At 48.1% G+C, this 16,401-nt stretch overlaps 1 protein-coding gene across 3 annotated transcripts; it reads right to left on the bottom strand.

Annotated features, from left to right (window-relative positions):
- Positions 1 to 160: 160 nt before the first annotated feature.
- NOXA1 (NADPH oxidase activator 1) lies at positions 161 to 16,283 on the bottom strand. 3 transcript variants are annotated; one of them, XM_056351846.1, is made up of 15 exons: positions 15,807 to 16,283; positions 14,433 to 14,515; positions 12,733 to 12,841; positions 10,420 to 10,554; positions 9,250 to 9,357; positions 8,444 to 8,503; positions 7,821 to 7,858; positions 6,971 to 7,112; positions 5,381 to 5,434; positions 3,846 to 3,918; positions 3,594 to 3,652; positions 2,483 to 2,655; positions 1,662 to 1,767; positions 1,451 to 1,574; positions 161 to 1,226 (listed from the first exon to the last, which is right to left on the bottom strand). In XM_056351846.1, exons 1-15 carry the CDS (start codon positions 15,978 to 15,980, stop codon positions 1,129 to 1,131), a joined length of 1,536 nt encoding a protein of 511 aa, XP_056207821.1. In that variant the 5' UTR covers positions 15,981 to 16,283; the 3' UTR covers positions 161 to 1,128. The 3 variants fall into 3 exon arrangements, with proteins under 3 accessions (XP_056207821.1, XP_056207822.1, XP_056207823.1); XM_056351847.1 differs by having other exon boundaries at positions 2,483 to 2,652; positions 15,807 to 16,282; XM_056351848.1 differs by lacking the exon at positions 14,433 to 14,515.
- Between the last annotated feature and the right edge of the window lie 118 nt (positions 16,284 to 16,401).

Here is a 16,401-nt window from a genome sequence, read left to right as displayed (position 1 = left end):
CACCTAAACTCTGAGGAGGGGGGTGACCTTATCTGTATCTTGCCATGTACAAGATAGGCAAGATTTTTGTCGTATGTGACAGTGTCTTCCTAAAGACACTGTCAGCTGTCTTTAAAAATATTTACTGGCATATCTCAGCAGAAAAAAAACAAGTGGAAGATTTAAGAGTTGCCAACTCTGGCTCAGGGTTTATTTTATATTCAAGTTACATAGCCCAGCTTTATCAGGCACCAAATCCATTATAGGTTCCAGCTCCAGGCACTTGAGTGTTTTATTTAGATCAGCAGAAGCCAGCACAGCTCAGCTGCAGGAACCAGACAGTCATTTCGGTCCCTTCAGCTCCAGCCAGCAGCCCCGCTCCACCTAGCTCTCTCCCCAGACAGGCCAAGGCTATGCCAAAGCCCAGGGTTGGTCTGAGCAGTGGCATTCCCACAGCTACCTCTCCTCCGTGCTGCAGGACCCCTGCCCATGCAGTATGAAGCAGTAACATACTGCAGGACTTAACATCTTAAGAGAAGAACCAAAGGCATCTGGGCTGAGGAATGGTCAGACCCCTTTGGCTCTGGCAGATCCATGGGACATTTGCCATGGAAGATGGTACATGGTGGTCCTAACCCAAGGTCTTATCCCATATACCCCACTGCAAACTGCTTACAAAAGCCTTTCAAAAGAGCAGCATCCCTCTCTCTGGTGGAGATAAGGAGATGTGACCCAGGAGGCTGAGTGACACAGCTCTGCCTGCTGCTCACAGACAGCTATCCTTGGCTTCACTAGTGAGGCTCAGCCTTCCCAGCCTGAACTTGAGCAACAAGGGAGAGTGGGGTGAGGGCCACCCAGAAGAACCACATGCCACCCAGCAGTCTGAGCCCCTCCAGTCTGAGCTGCCACATGGACAACTCCCATAGCCATATACCAGATCCCCCTCCCTTCCCTCTGCCCTGCACAGGCACATCTTTGGCAGTGTAAGCACAGAGGTACACATGCCAAGTCTGAGAATAGGCTGTAGAAAATGCTGTTGGACTGCTGGAACTGACCCCATGGGATCTGTGAGTGGGGGACATCTCCTGTCTGGGTTCAGCAGGGCTCCTGGCTGTGCTGGCTGTGGCCCAAATGAGCTGGGACTGTTCGCTATAGGAAGGCAGCACCACAACTGGTCTGGGTTGCAAAGCATTTGGGGAAGATGCCAGTCTTGCCATTGCAGCGTCCTTCAAGCCAGTCCTCGTTCACTGGGAAAACATAAAGGAGCAGGATGAGCCCTGGCCCACATGAGTGGGATTAGTGAGAGTTTTCATGGCTGGAATTTAACTGGGCAAAACCCAGTGCAAGCCTGTACCTCCTGAGGATATGAACCTGAGACAGCACTGGAGAGGCCATCTATTCCCCAGTCCCTCCCTGGAGCACTCCAAAAGCCTGTCCCAGTACAAGCCTGCAGACAAGACTGGAGAGCTACCTTCAGAGAGAATATCCAGCACATCCCCCTTGCTGAACTCCAAGTCCCCCGGTCCTTGCGCGAGGTAAGAGTGCTGAGCCAGCATCCGGTAGAGGATCGGTCTGCCCGAGTGGGAGTCAGAGTCCTGCAGGAGAAAGTCAGCACGGAGGTTGCAAGGCAAAGCAGAGATTTGAGTCCAGCACAGCAGGGAAACTCATCACAGCCCACGTACCTGGCAGCAGAGCATCAGCCTGCCATCTGTCAGCTGCTGCCACATCTTCCCTAGATCCTCCTCTCCCGAAACTGCACCCAGTTCTTTGCCATCCAAATGCCTGTAGCTGCAAAGATTCATTAACACAGCTCAAATCATCTCACTTGAAGCCAAACTTGGAGGCAAGCCTAGCCCTCTACCATCTTCAGTTTTCAAAGCTCCCTTTGTAAGACAGCTCTGAGCTTGTCACCTTGCACATTGACATGGGGCCACCCTGCGTGCTCAGTGGGCAGGAATGGCACTGCTGAGACTGACACTGTCACCCTCTCACACACTTATTTGAGGGGAAGATCATAAACTCTCCTGACTACTCTGACTGTCTGTCCCCAGGGGTGTCACAGTCAGGCAGACCTCACCCCAGGACCAATGCACGCTTACACCCAACTCCCAGATTGCTCTGCCTTGATCCTAGTGTATCCCAAAGGTTAAGCCAAGCAGGAGAAAATCCAATATACAGCAACTGCATCTGCACAGACTTCTTTCTGTTGTGCTATTTCTTGACCATGGTACAATTTCCTGGGAAAGATCTGTTGGGCTTCCAAAGCCCATTGAGCGCTCGCTGTTCTCCAAACCAAAAGCCATAGTACAGTTAGCCTTACAAGGAAGGCTGTGTGCTCACATTTATGCTGAATTTCGTCTAGAGTGCTTTGACCCAAATTAAATGTTCTGAGGAGATCACACACAGTTGGATGCCTGTATCCCCAGGGGAATGGCTGCTGCCAGCCCATCAAACACACGCATGCACCAGGAGTGCTGGAGGGCCCAGCTGTGCTGCAGCATACCTCAGCTTCCCTCGCTCTGCCTGCTGCCCAAACCGCTCCCTCAGCAGAGCCCGCAGGTCCAGCAGAGACAGCGCCTTGCCTGCCCTCAGCACCACGGTGCACTCGCAACACGCTCTCAGCACAACAGGCTTGTCCGTGCTGGATGAAGCTTCTCCACAGGTTGGTGGGATCTGCTGAGAGATGTGGCACTGCGTCCAGTCTGGTTATTCAGACCACGTCACCTCTCATATCAAGGGAGGCGACACAAACGCAACCCCTCATTTCAGTGCTACTATTGTAACAGCAGTGCAGCATAAAAATGCAGCTCTGAATTTCAGAGGGGGAACTACAGATTCAAAACCTGGGATCAAATGTTCCTCCCGTGACCCAAGAAGCCAGTTTCTGGGTCCAATTGCACAGGTACCTCCCAAACCTATGTGAGCAGGGCCCCAATTCTTGCAGCCAGCTGTAGAGATGCAGCCAAGTTCCCATGTTCTGCTGCCCTCTGTCTGGACTACAGCTGAAAAAAATATTACTCCAGAAGTCCTACAAAGAGGGGCAGCAAAGACAAAAGTGAGCAAAGCTGATCTGCAGCTGGCACTGCCAGGGAGGTGCTGTCCCCAAGCAGACACAGGAGTGATTCCAGCACCGTCACACACAATGGTTGGTAATAATGTGGAGGTGCAGAGGACATCATCCCAGAAGGACACAAATATGAATGAACTGTGGTACCCAGACTGACAGGGACAGAAAATGCCACACAGGAGGAAGGGGGAAGGGACAGCAGGTAGTTCAAAGACAGCACTCTTGCAAAATGCGCTGTCAAGTGTGTGCCTGAGAACATTGCTGTGTCTGGGGCTCTTGGCTCCTGGGAGGGCTGGCAAAAGGGCACTGCCCTGGTAAGCCTCAACCTTGAACTGCCTCACAAATTTGTATGGTCACAAACTTGGGAGTGATGATGGAAAGACCACATGGGAGCCTCTCTTTGGAATGGGAAAATGGACAAAGAAAATTTTTTTTCAGTGGTTTTGGGGCAGCTCAGGAATTTTGAAGGATCCGGCCAGGAACCTTGCACTTTTCACAGCCTTGATCTCTTGAGGCTGTGCTAGCTTTGGCTTGTGAAACACCTTACCTTGAAGTCCACTTGGGCACTGGTATCATTTTCAGAGGCATTTCCTCTTTCTGGAGGTTCTGCAGAACAAAACAAGAGCAGAGGAACAGCACCCACAGTCAGCAGACCCCCCAGCAGCTCTTCTGCAACCTGCTAGCACACAGGCAGCCATAGCTGCAGTGGGGAGCCAGCCTCCTGCCACACCCCTAAAGTAGGGGGCTTTGGGCACAGCATCACATAGCACCCAGTGAGGTCCCTGGCCCAAGGGATTACCTGGCTTCTGCTTCACATGGAGTCGGCTGGGAGGCACCTGGGCAGGAGGAAGGGGAATCCCATTGCTGATGTTCTGCAACAGAACAACATCAGAAAGGAGTGAGCAAAAGACACCGGAGACTGGGCAAGGCTGGCATGCATGACCAAGGCTGCAGCCAGTTACAAATTTCTGGGTGTAACCCTAGAGAGAGCCCCAGGGAGACTAGTTCATTAAATGGCTGGATATGTAGAGCATTCAGGCTCTTAATGGTCTCTTCAGCTCTTTCAGGTAGTAGGGGTGATGAGAGGTTTGGAGGGACACTTTCTTGGCCTCCTGCCCTTTGCTGGGTTGGTGCTTGAGCAGAGGGAGGCAGCTCACACTGTGCTGAGGTCTCTCCCCACCATCTGCCAGGTCACCTGGGAACCTGGACTGGCTCACAGCAAGACATCCATGGAGGAAATGCCCAAGTATACACTACAGCCAGTGATTCTTTTGGAGGGGGGAAAAATTAATAATAAATCATAGCAACATCAGAACAACCACGTGCTTCAAAAATATCTCACAGGGAACAGGGGCCTGACTTGCACCTTTCCACACTGGGTTCAGATGGAAAAATAATGGGATCAGGTGGTGGAGATGGGAGGGAAGGAAGTTTTCTTAAGTCAAAGGTGAGGGTTTAGGCCTTAGGCACATGGCCTCAAGGAAAAAAAGCAGTGCCTGTTTAAGGTATTACTGTCCCACTGCAGGAAACTAACCTGTTCTCACTCTGCTGGTGAACTAGAACATGTGAGCACTCCTCACCCACTTTCGAGCTACATCTAGTGGCTGTAGACATCAGGGGAGCAGGCTAGATACGCACGTGCCTCAAGCCCTCAAACTCATTGTGGTGTTCCAGTGGCTCAACAAGTTACAGCGGGTCAAGAAAGCTATGGCACCTGCTCATCTTTGTGTGTCCCATCAGCCCATGGTGGATAAGAGATAATAATACCTAGATCAGCTTGAGATGCAAGCCACTGTGGCTTGGCTATACATCCAAGCCCCCAGATTTTGCTTTAAAGAGATCTGATGTATATAAAAAAACAAAAGCATTTTTCCTGTTCTTAACTCTTCTGCTGGTCCTGTTTAAGGGCACTTGTCTTCAGTCAAGGTGTCTCACTCAGTGTTTCACACTGTTTCTCTTACACAGTTGTCCTATCCTGTGATAACCTTACAAATAAATGTCCCAAATGTATCTCTCGGTCCTTTCCTCACCCCTGGTTGCAAGGCTCACCTGTCACAGCACTCTCCAAACTAGCCAGCTGCAACAAGATCTTTTACCATCACATACCAACATACTCTTCATGCCAGTCCCTCTGCTGCCTTCTCCTAGTCTCTCCTCATTCAGGACATGCTCTCTCTGCTGCTTCCCCATCTCTCTTCCTTGGCTGCCCAACCACTTAACAGAACCAGCCACAGCTGCACCTTATCTACATCAGCCAACCCGCCGCCCCTGAAGCCAGCCCACAGCTGTATATTATCAGTGATAATTAACCCAGCTTCATTCCTCTACACTCACCCATTTATCCGCTTGTGAGGCAGGCTCCAGGAGAGAGCTTGGTATTCGCAGCTTCTGCAGGACACAGAGCAGGGTGAGACAGGAGCTGCTGCTGTGGCAGACGCAGCCCCAACCACCCAGCCCCACTCCGCGCTGCTTCTGCCCTTGCAAACCACCACTGCCTGCTCACCCTACTGCAACATGAACATGTCCATGGAGGGCCCAGGGTCGCATACAGTAGCCCATGTTATTTGTGCTCAGAAAGTGCTGAACAAAATCCAGTGGTCCTTACGCATCTTTCTGCTGAAAGCAGTGCTACATTGCAGCCACCCAGTTAGTAACAGACCAAACACCCACCAAACCCAACACCCTGCTCCTAAAAGGGATGCTTAGGCAGAGAGAGCAAGGATGTCAAATGATACCAGTCCAGCAGCATTTCTGTATCTTCTGACAATCACTGCTATAAAGCTATTAATGTAAACTGATCATTGTGAGTAATTATGCTTTTTTTTTTTTCCACCAGTGGCTATTATTTTACTTTTTTTGACTTTGAATTTCATCTGGCACTTCACTGAGCAGTCAGCCAGCACATTCAAATACTTCTGTAACTGTTCATTGTTAGCTCCGTATGCTTCAGGCTATGCCGAATGGTTTGTCTGTCACAGAACATGGTTAACTTAAGAAGGACTAAATCACTATCCCTATTACTATATCACTTAGGAATATGCTAAATGCTTAGGTCACAGCAGATTCTCTGTGGGGACTTCCTTTATATAAAAAAAAAAAACCACAAAAAAACCAGAAAGAAAGAAAAACCTGTTCATTTATGCCCAGCCTTTATTTCTGTATTTTAACCTGTTATCAGCCCTCAAAGCACTGTCTCTCTTGCTCAAACAGCTCACTGTATTTTTAGTGGTCTTGTGATGAACCTTTTGACATTTTTTGGAAATAACAGGCAGATAATAAACTCACTGGCTCAACCTAATCCAAGTATGCGCTGGCTCTTTCAAAGAGCTCAAGAAGGCACATGAGAAACGGCTTCTGTCAAGAGATTTTGCATGTTGTCATATTTATTTATGTCTATTCAATCTGTTTACACGATAGTTCCCTTGTCTGCTGAAAGAAGTCAGATTTACTGGGTTTTAATTCCTTAGGTTTTCTCTAGAGCCCTTTATAAAACCTGCCTGAACACAGCTAAAACCCTCCCAAAGTTAATTTAACAGACGTACTACACACCAGATAAGGACCGACCTGTCTTCCCAGCTCCATTAGAACTCCCAGGTGACAAATACTGCTCTAAATGGTGGTCCTTAGTGAGGTCTGTTACCCTACATGATTCCACAACAGGATCCTGTATCGTGAAGAGCACAAGTGCCCAAAAAGATGCCCATGTGGAGCTACAGAGGTGAATGGCAGAAGCTGGTGGGAGCCAAGTGTCAGAGAAATCTATGGTTAGTAACTGGCCTGTGGAAATGAGCTCCTGAACTCATTCTCTGCTCTGCAGTGCTACAGGTGGGTCCCCAAGGAACATGCTCAGAGGGTTGCAGCAAGCTCCTGTTCACAGGCAGGACTGTGGTCGGGATGGATTTCCAGCCCACCTGTTTTCCTTACCTGTCCATCATGTATGGCTGTAGCCCAGCCATCCGCTCCTCTGGTCAGCACAAAGACCAAACTGCTGGCTTTCACTGCCAACTTCTCCGAGTCCTCAGGGTAATAATGGGACAAAACTCTGTAGTAGCCTGACTCACTGTCTCTGGAAAGAAAAAATGAGAGCACCTTTACTAACCCTTGAGTTCTGATGATGGATGGCTTTGACTCAGAACACTACATCAATCCAAACTGGCACATGCTAGAAGTTTCAGGTGTTGGGAAACTGTTTTCCATTGCTACTCTTTGGTCCAACTGGGAACAAAAGCAGCTTGAAAGACACTGATTTCCCAAATCAACTGCCCCATTTTCCTTTTACTGATAAGCACTCTCCAGATCAAAACAATTATTAAACTCAGACCTGAAGTACTGCGGGTACAATATCATAAAAAATAATTACTTTCACATTTTTCAAACCAAGGCTGATTTTGACTCAGCACAGCAGGTCTGGGAGAAAGTATTTGGAAGCCTTGTCCTGGGAACTAGGATGGGACAGCTGAGCATCCTCTGCTACAGACCCACCACCTGTCTCTGCTTCCATTCCCCAGCCATGGCATGATCCATGCCTGTCTTCCAAGACTATTGAATCAACTCCTGCAAACTGCCCTGAGATTCTTGCATGAGGGATGCCACTGAACTGTTTGTCTGCTGCAACCACACAAGCCTTTGCATGTTTGTCATTCACTCTGCCCTTGGAGAGAAGTGGATGTGGATCCCACAAAGTCTTCAGACAAAGACACCAGAGAATAAAACGTGACCTTCTGAACAGAAATAGGGAGAGAAGAGTTAAACCAAGGTGGAACTGAACACTTACCGCAGAGCATCAGTACTGGGTTCATAAAAGCCCTGTTTCTGTGGGAGGAACAACAGCATCTGTTTACAACAGTACCTTATACAGCCACAGCTCCACATTATTTACTTTCCCTCCGAATACCAAACTGTGGCATTTTCTCTTTACTTTTGACCACATTTATCACACCACAGCATCCATACAGAAGTCTGCTGCTCCACACCTTACCAGGATGGACCTTCTATTTCTCCCCCTCCTTCTCTATCCCATCAGGAGGCGAGTAACAAAGCCTCTTTCCCTACCCTTGGCTGTAAGAAACTCATATTATAGTGCAAGGAACCACGCTTATGCTGACGAATTTACTGAAGTGCTGAGCAAATGCATGTTGGGCATACCTAAGTCTCTACTGTTTCAACACGGCAAAGAGACAAAAAAGCATCTCAAAAGGCTGGAGACTCACATCACCAAGTCCCTTCCAGCCAGCACTGAAGCCCACCACTGGCTTTGAATAGCCCCGTGGATCTAGTCTGATATTGCACTGTTTTTTTCCAACAGTATGTTCTTACCCTGATGGTGTTAGGATCTGAGGCCCTACCTGGAGCTCCATGACAGCTCCATTCCTCCTTTCACAGCTACATCCTTCTCACCTGAGGCCTGAGAGGCTCGAAGCCAATGTACTCATCATTGGGGATGATGGACGAGATCACCTGTCAAAATAATGACTGAATTGAGACCAGATGAAGAGAATCTCAGTCTTCACGTAAGGTTATCCTACTCAGACCTGTTTTCTTCTGACATTCTAAGGTCAGGCATAAAGTAGAGCCATGAATATAGTGGAAAAAGCAAAGCTGGAGTCCCAAAACAGCCTCAACCATTTGTGTCCCTGTTTTTTCAGTCTTCCCAAGGTTTGTTTAGAAGTGCCTGAATGAATTACTTTCTCTTTCCTTTATTCATGTTGGAGCTCTCTGGCCTGTGGCACTTCTGCTGACTGCACTGGTCACAAAAGGGATCACAGAAATACTCTGCTGACTTGCATCAAGGAATGTGACAAAGCATTTGTCTCCCAAGTGCCTGCCTGTCCCGCTGGGAATATAGTAGTGAGTAGGAGCATTCAGGAAGAATGTGTTCCCCTTGAAGATGTTATTGTCAGCAAAGAGACAACAACAGGGTTCCCCGAGCACCTGCTCAGCTTTTTCAGAGTTTAAAGTAACCAAGACCGGGAAGTTTTTTTTAGCAGCAAAGTGCATTTTTGATAGAAGAGGTGGCAATCCTAATCAATTTCAGCTTCTGTGTCCCAGACACCTTGACTGGCTGCAAGCCCTGACAATCCTGCTCTTGGGTCTCCACCAATACAGCAATCAGTGGAGTGGTCAACAGTAATGCACCCTGGAGATGTCAGAAGGTAGGATTTTAATCTGTTTGCTGTGAATCTTAATGATTACATGCCTGTTACCTTGGGTTTACCCAGGAAGTCTTTTGAATCCAGCTGTTCAACTTCCTTCTTTCGTGGTCTGAAAAATTCCTTAAGAGGAACCTGCATGGGCTCTAAAAACAGATGGTCCTAGTGTAGGGAAAGCAGTTAAGGAAAAAGCCATCAATTAACATTAAATTAAACATAACAGCAGTGAAAAGCAAATATAATTTCCCTATGTGTGCAAGACCAGCTCCAGGAAGACACTGGCTGAAAAAACAGCTGTGAACTTGAAAAAGGTCACTCAGGTTTCACAAGCACATGCAAACAAAAAGCTGAGCCACTACTAAGCAGTGCTAAGTCAAAGACTAACTCTATCGGCATAGGATGGGTGGGGAGGGAGGGCAGTGGAATAACATTTATTAAACAAATCTTCTAAGCACATTTTCTATTCAACTTCAATTTTTTTTCTCATCTGTTCAACCACTGAGTAGCATGCTAGTAGCAAATACAAATAATACACTAATGTAAAGCATAAACATGATGCTAAAAGAGATTATTAGATTTTTTTTAAAAAAAGTTATCATCTCTTAGAAAGAATAAGGAAGTATGGAGGCAGCAAAATAACAAACACTCCAGGAAGAGTAAATCCGAGATCTGCAAGAGAACACTGCAGAGATCTTGTTTCTGATCATATAAGAGTCTTAACAGGAAACTATTATTTAAAACCAACCCTGGAAACACTTTTACCCTCTACTTAAGCTCTAAATGTGATTGTCATTAATATCTGAGCTGCCACCAATTGTTACTGAGGTCAAAGGGACTCAAAAAAGTCAGCCAGCGTCATGAGAAGGGAGACTCTCCAAATCTGCACTCATAGGAGTTCTGCACTTAAAACACTGCATAAGGCAACTTGCTTTACAGTACGAATAGAACTAAGCTCCTGAACAGCAGGAACTAGAAAGGAACCTCCCCAGACTCAGGAGTTATCCCCAAATTCTTTACTATGGTGCTTCTGTGCTATGAAGCAACTGGGGGTGATGGAGTTACTCGATTAGCTGAAGCACTAGTTGGTATAGTATCACATGCAAATAGCTTAGACCGTGTTACCAGGTGACCAAGCAGGTGGGCAGACAAGAAAACCCAAATATACAACAACTGTATTTCTTAAGTCCAATACACATACCCAGGAACTCACAGAGGTGGTCTTACCTGCACCCGCTCAAGCGCCAGGTCCAGGATTGCTGTTCTTCCTTCAGGTCTCCATACAACAGCCTTATCTAGGGTGACCCTGGCCTCCTGCCACTGCTGCAGGTGGCACTGTGCTGCTGCAGTGCTGTACAGCACCTAGAGTAGGCAAAGAGGGAGCACAACTCAGAGAGCTAAAACCAAGCAGAAACCCAACATGACTTACTAAACTCAGCCAAGAAACAGGACCCAGACATTAACACACCACAGATACAGTAACAACCCCAATCTACTCCCCACTGGCCACAGGCAAGATACTCTGAGCAGCACAGCTGAAAAAACTTCATAATCAGAGTGGCAAGAGATAAAAGCTGTACCTCCAGGCTAGCTCCTAGGTGTGCTAGAGCTGTTAGCTCTGTTCAAGGCAAGGAGAGGTGTGGGAAAAGCCAGATGAAGACTCGGGTACCATAGAAGTTTTAATGTTATTCTTTCTGTATTTAAACAGCCAGGAAGGATTTTGGGTTTCTTTCTGTATACAACTAGGTAATATTTTTTTTGCTGTGCAGAGAAATTCTGACTCCCTCTAACTGCAAAATAACTGAAACTGTTTCACATTGTAGTGGGCTGTGAATGTGCAAATTGTCAGCTGTAGCTTATTACCCTGTAGCAGTATGTAGATATGTTCAGTAGTGAAGTGGCAAAGTGTGGGAGTGTTACAGACTGGGTGTTAGGAAGCCTTGCTCTATATGCTGAACTAAGAGTGGGAGATCTCTTCTTGTCACTGGCCAACAGTCAGTGTATGGAAAAGATGCTGGCCTGCAAGGCAGAAGTGTGGTTAGCAGACTTGCTGTTGGATAGTTTGCTATTATATATGCTAGGGTTATCAGCTTGTAAATTGCTTTGTGGTATCTGGATGCAAGGAGTACTTAAGACAGAGGTGCAGCTAATCAAATGCATTTGCTTTAATCCTTAATCATGCTAGTAGAAGACTACTGTTTGTTGGAGGGTGGTGATCCTGATACAGCTACAGGAACTGCAGAGATGCTCCCTCTTGGAGGGGCAAGGCAGCAGTTCTCACTCAGCTCAGAGGTGCTATAGCCTTGCAAGAGGCAAATATTTCTGGATTTTCAAACCATACAGTGTATCTCCCCAGAGAAGAACAGATGTGGCATGTGAGAGGCTATGTATGGGGAAAGCTGATGGCACAGTTCTGCAGGATTTTGTTTGTGTATTTTGAAAAATAAGCTGTAGGTAGATGTAAGAGCCAAATCAGGATGCAGATCCTGAGTCTGGAGTGCCAGCACAGTGAGAGCACTGTGTCCTGGCAATGCCTAGAGCATGTGGAGTGAGGGATGGTGTGTTTACACCAGAAAGGGTACTAGCCCCCTCAGGATGGTCTTGGGGCATTCCTGCAGCCCTGCACCCTTCAAACGGAACATACTGTTCATAAGTGCGTGTGAGCTCAGAGAAGGCAAGTGCTGTGGCACTGAAACTGTTAAAAACAGTGAGGTTTGGGCAATACCATAGTGGCCAAGGATAGCTTCCTCCTGGCAGGTATAAAGTGCATGAAAATTGACTGAGGCTGAATGACAGATTTCTGGGCATGCTTGACTTGAGTTATACAATGACTCCTGTTGCGGAAGTAAAGAATTAAATACCCTTTCCTCTATCTGCTTTTCAGTCTGTGTGTGTGGACTCATGACAGAAGACTAAATGAACCCTTGCAGTTTCTAGGAGTCTTTTACATTCCAGATGTTATGAATACTTACAATCAATTCAGACTTGGATCTTTTTTGAACAGGATATGGCAGGTTGACCTCATGTAACAGTACAAGAGCTGCAGGGTGTAATATTACAGAAGCAAAACATAACTTGCAGCCCAGTGTGTAAGTTTAGACACAGGTAATGCTAAGATCAGTTGCTACAGCTGGAAAGACAGGCTTTTGTGCACGTAAGTTTCTTAGTCTTCACTATGGACCAGTTTTGTTCCCAACTGTCTATACTTCAACCTATTTCATCTTCTACAGCTGAGTTCACAAAACTTATATGCATGCAAGTATAAATATTACATGCATAGATAAACAGGAATTTTTATATTGGGGTTAGCTTATCTGCTCTGAATAATTTTACTTTTTAAACAGCTTAATTTGCTAAACTCTTCAGAGATTACATTGTTTTATGACTTTTATGATTAAGTTCCTTTTTTAAAAAAAGTGTAAGCACAACATTTTTACTGTTCTAATGTACTGTCTTGAAAAGCTCTTGGGTTACTAATGCCTACTGCTGAAGAACAGCCCCAACGGGGGGGAAGACTGCTGAGACAGGTTTGACTCTTACCTCCCATGCATAGAGAATGTGCCTTAGCCCCAGCTGCTTGTAATCGATGAAGGGATTTTGTCTTAGATGACTGAAGGCCATATGATAGTCAGAGAGAGCTTCTTCATACCTACAACACAGATGACAAGAAATGAGACTAAAAAGCTGAAGACTACTTAAGAAGTTCAAAAGTCTAGCTAGCAGAAAAACATGTATTCTTCATAGCCTGCATGAGGAGAGCTGCACCAGAGATCTGTGTCATCCTGTGACCACAGACAATTCCCTATCTTTTCCATGTTAGTAGTTAGTACAAAGTGAACATGATGTGCCTCTTCTCTGTGATTATCTGCACTGTCTTACTGACTGGGATGAACAGTAGGTTTTGGTACCTGAAATAAGTCACAATTCCAAGGCAGAGAAAATGTAAAGAACAAAGACTGATGAATGCTGTGAGCTCCTTGCCCAGCTTGCTGCTGGCAGTCTTGTCCCAGCAGATGTTTCAGGGGAGAAGCAAGGGCTGGGAAACATCTGCTGACGGTGAGCAGTGAGTATACATGCAGGGCCTGAGCAATGAAAGAACAATTTTAGAGAAACTCTAACGATAAGGAGGGGATTAGTCTGAATTTACACCTGAATCAACTGAAATCAAAACAGGTTCCCACTGAGCCTGCAGGTGGTGAAAGGAACAGTCCAGGAAGGACTGTGCAGTGGTCACCTGACTAGATGTCACTGAGCATGGCCAAGAAAAGGTGCCCAGGTAGATGTGGGTGGGTGGGAGCAACATCTGATGAGGGAAGCCATGGAGTTCTGGTGGCCTTCAGCTCCTTGGGCAGGAGGCAGGTCTGCTAGCTGTGCTGTCCCTGACCTGCTGCACAGCCTGTGTGCTTGAGGCAGGCTTGCTCTGTTTCTGCTGGCTGCTGTGCAGTGCTGGGAACCGAGCAGCTCCAGCGTACCAGCCGGGGCTCCACCATCCCTGACTGCTGCTCTTCTGGCAGAGGCACAGACTGTGTGGCTGCTTGCAGGGCCAGCTTTAAGTGCAGAACTGCTCACTTTAACTCCCTCCCAGAAACAAAGACAGTCATTTGGTGGAAATTAAGGTCGGGGAAAATATCAGGAAATAGAATAACTGAACTTTGAAAGTAAGAAGGGATCTGTAAAATCTTCCACCCACCTTGCCGAGCAGGATGTCACTGTGATTTAACCATGGAAACAGTGAGTAATCAATCCCATGACACTGGTGGAGCAATCATTATGTTAAATCAGTGAGACTGAGATCAGGCCCACAAAATTCACTCTCAGCAGAGAGTGAGAGTTGGACACTGTGGGCAGACTGCATTTTTAGGAAGGTCAGACTCATGTGTGCCATGTGAAGATACACCAAGCAGTGCAGTTATTTATTTTTTTTTATTCCCAAAGAAAACCTGAATGGCAACATAACCTCCTGGCAGCCCTGCATACAGGAGAAGCTTATATCTGTGTGTATGGGACAGTAATGCTATGTATTAGTCACCCCTGGGGCCCCAGAGCTGTGCAGCTCTTCTCAGCCTTATCAGAAACAAGACCTGCTGACCTGTGACATGCTTTACAAGGCCAAACTGGATGTTGTGAGTTGTTCAAGATTGGTGGAAGAAGTATTTTAAAATCATAGAATCATTCAGGTTTAGGAATAAAATATGACTAAAAAGGACAAGACCAAAGGCTAAAATGGACATGTGCCTCACATTTCCAGCTGCAGATGGACAAACCCTCTCTGAAAGAAGCCAACGGCTAGGGAGCTGTCCTTCGCAACAGTTTTGTCGAATGCCTAAGGAGACAAACAGACACATCCCAAGACGAGTTAGGATCACTCCTATTGATGCCTGGGTATAATGTGCCCAGGCAGCCACATCCAAGCTGCGCTCACACTGGGAGCAGAAGCCATCCTGGGTTTATGACCAGCTCCTCTGGACTGACAAGCACAGGTCTGCAACCTGGGCTGAGGGGCAGGGGACAGCTCCAAGTCACCTTCCAGGTCTTGGCTCTGTATGAGCTGAGCTCCAGGTTCTTGCCCTTCCTTGGTAAAAAGGACTGGACGTAAATGAGCTATGTTTGCTGTCCAGCATCTTGTAACAGGAAAACTGTGGTGCCTGGAGCAGAGTTTTCCCTTACAGTGGGAGCAGTGGGACCAGCTGAGCTGGGGAAGGCTGTCTGAAGCAGCCTATGGCGATATATGAAAGGGTACAAGGGAGAAAGCCGAAGAGCTTCACACAATGCACCCATAAGTCAACATTTCTAGTCCAGTTTCACACATAAATACAGACAAATATTAGCAAAGCTGATAGCAGCTCGTGGCTGATGGTTCAAAGCAATATAGTGCTGGGAAAACTGTCTTAATGTCCTTCTGAGAGAGCTAGGTGTGCTCCTTCACTTATCTACATACCGTTTCTTCACAATGATAACAAATCAAACCTGAAACCCCAGACTTTCCTGATACTGCCTAGATAGGGATAGCATTGCAGGGGTGAAAATATATCGCAGGAGGTCGGGGAGTGACTGTGCCTCTTGATGAGGCTTCTCCTGCAACTCCAGCAGCAAGCCTCGCTTTAAGTCTGCTTTACTGTGCTATAAACCAGAAAAAATAAGCAACCCACTCTGACCTATGTGGAAGTATAGCTGAGCTTCTTCCCAGCCTGTGCCCATCCGCTGGGTCTAAAAGGCCTCTCTGGGGCACCATGGTGCTGTGCTCGCTGTTGTCCTCGACAGCCACTGCCCTGGCCCCTCCAGCCCAGCCTGAGCTCTGTGCTATTAAGAAATGGCTTATAGGTGTCTCCTCACGGGACAGACAGCCGTGCCAGGTGCTTTAATAAATTGGCTTTTCCTCAGGGCACGGTGCCCACCTGCAGGTTCCTGGCCTTGCCGTGGGCTGGGCTGCGGGTCCCTGTTCAGCCCGTCAACCCCTCGTGTTCCCGCTCTCAACGTGCCGGATGAGAGGCGCAGGATTTTAATTCCTTTGTGTTTCAGCCGTTATTCCCTCAAAAATGGGAACGGGCAAGCGGTGCCCCCGTCCCTCTCCGTGGTTCCCCAGCCCGCTTAGCCGGCCCGGCCGCCCCGCTCACCCGCAGGGCCTCCCCCGGCCGCCCTGCCAGCAGGTGCAGGCAGCCCATGTTGAAGCAGATCCGGGACGGCGGCTCCGGGATGCCGGCGAAGATGTCCAGGGCGGCCTCCCAGCGCCCGCCGTCGGCGGCCAGCACGCCCTCATGCCAGCGCCTCACCAGCTCCTGGTACGCCATGGCCGGCGGCAGCGCCGAGCTCCGCGCCGGGCCTCGCCTCACCCGCCGGGCGCGGCCACGGGGCGGGTGGAGGAGGAGGAAGAGGAGGCCCAGCCGCCCCAACCCGCTCCGCTCCTCGCCCGGCCGGGTGAGCCAGGGGGGCGGCCGCGGCCCCCCGGGCAGGGCACAGGGGCTGAACGGGGTCAGCTGCGCGGGAACCGCGGGGGTGCCGGCTCGCTTGGCCTCTGGCACCGAAGGGCGAGTGAACCGGAGGAAAGCCGCTAGCAGTGCAGGGAGCGGCCGGGGGTGGCACAGCGCATAACGCTGCTTTTGGGGCTTTTTTAATTAAATAGCTATTCTCACGGCCAAATATGTGTGCGCGTTGCTTACAGTACGTACGGTAGGCATAGAGCTGTGGCGCGCTCTGGGAAATACGGTAACC

The sequence above is a fragment of the Falco biarmicus genome, chromosome 9 (assembly GCF_023638135.1).
Source record: "Falco biarmicus isolate bFalBia1 chromosome 9, bFalBia1.pri, whole genome shotgun sequence".
NCBI classification, from domain to species: domain Eukaryota; kingdom Metazoa; phylum Chordata; class Aves; order Falconiformes; family Falconidae; genus Falco; species Falco biarmicus.
Note: the sequence above shows the minus strand (reverse complement) of the source record. Positions and strands in the feature narration are given on the sequence as shown.

Excerpts from the sequence above, each read along its gene's own strand:
- NOXA1 (XM_056351846.1), bottom strand. The coding sequence starts at position 15,980 with ATGGCGTACCAGGAGCTGGTGAGGCGCTGGCATGAGGGCGTGCTGGCC. Across the intron at positions 5,435-6,970 it reads CAGCCATACATGATGGACAG|AAGCTGCGAATACCAAGCTC; the intron begins GTAAGGAAAACA and ends TGTGTCCTGCAG. Across the intron at positions 3,919-5,380 it reads CCTCACAAGCGGATAAATGG|AACATCAGCAATGGGATTCC; the intron begins GTGAGTGTAGAG and ends GTTCTGTTGCAG.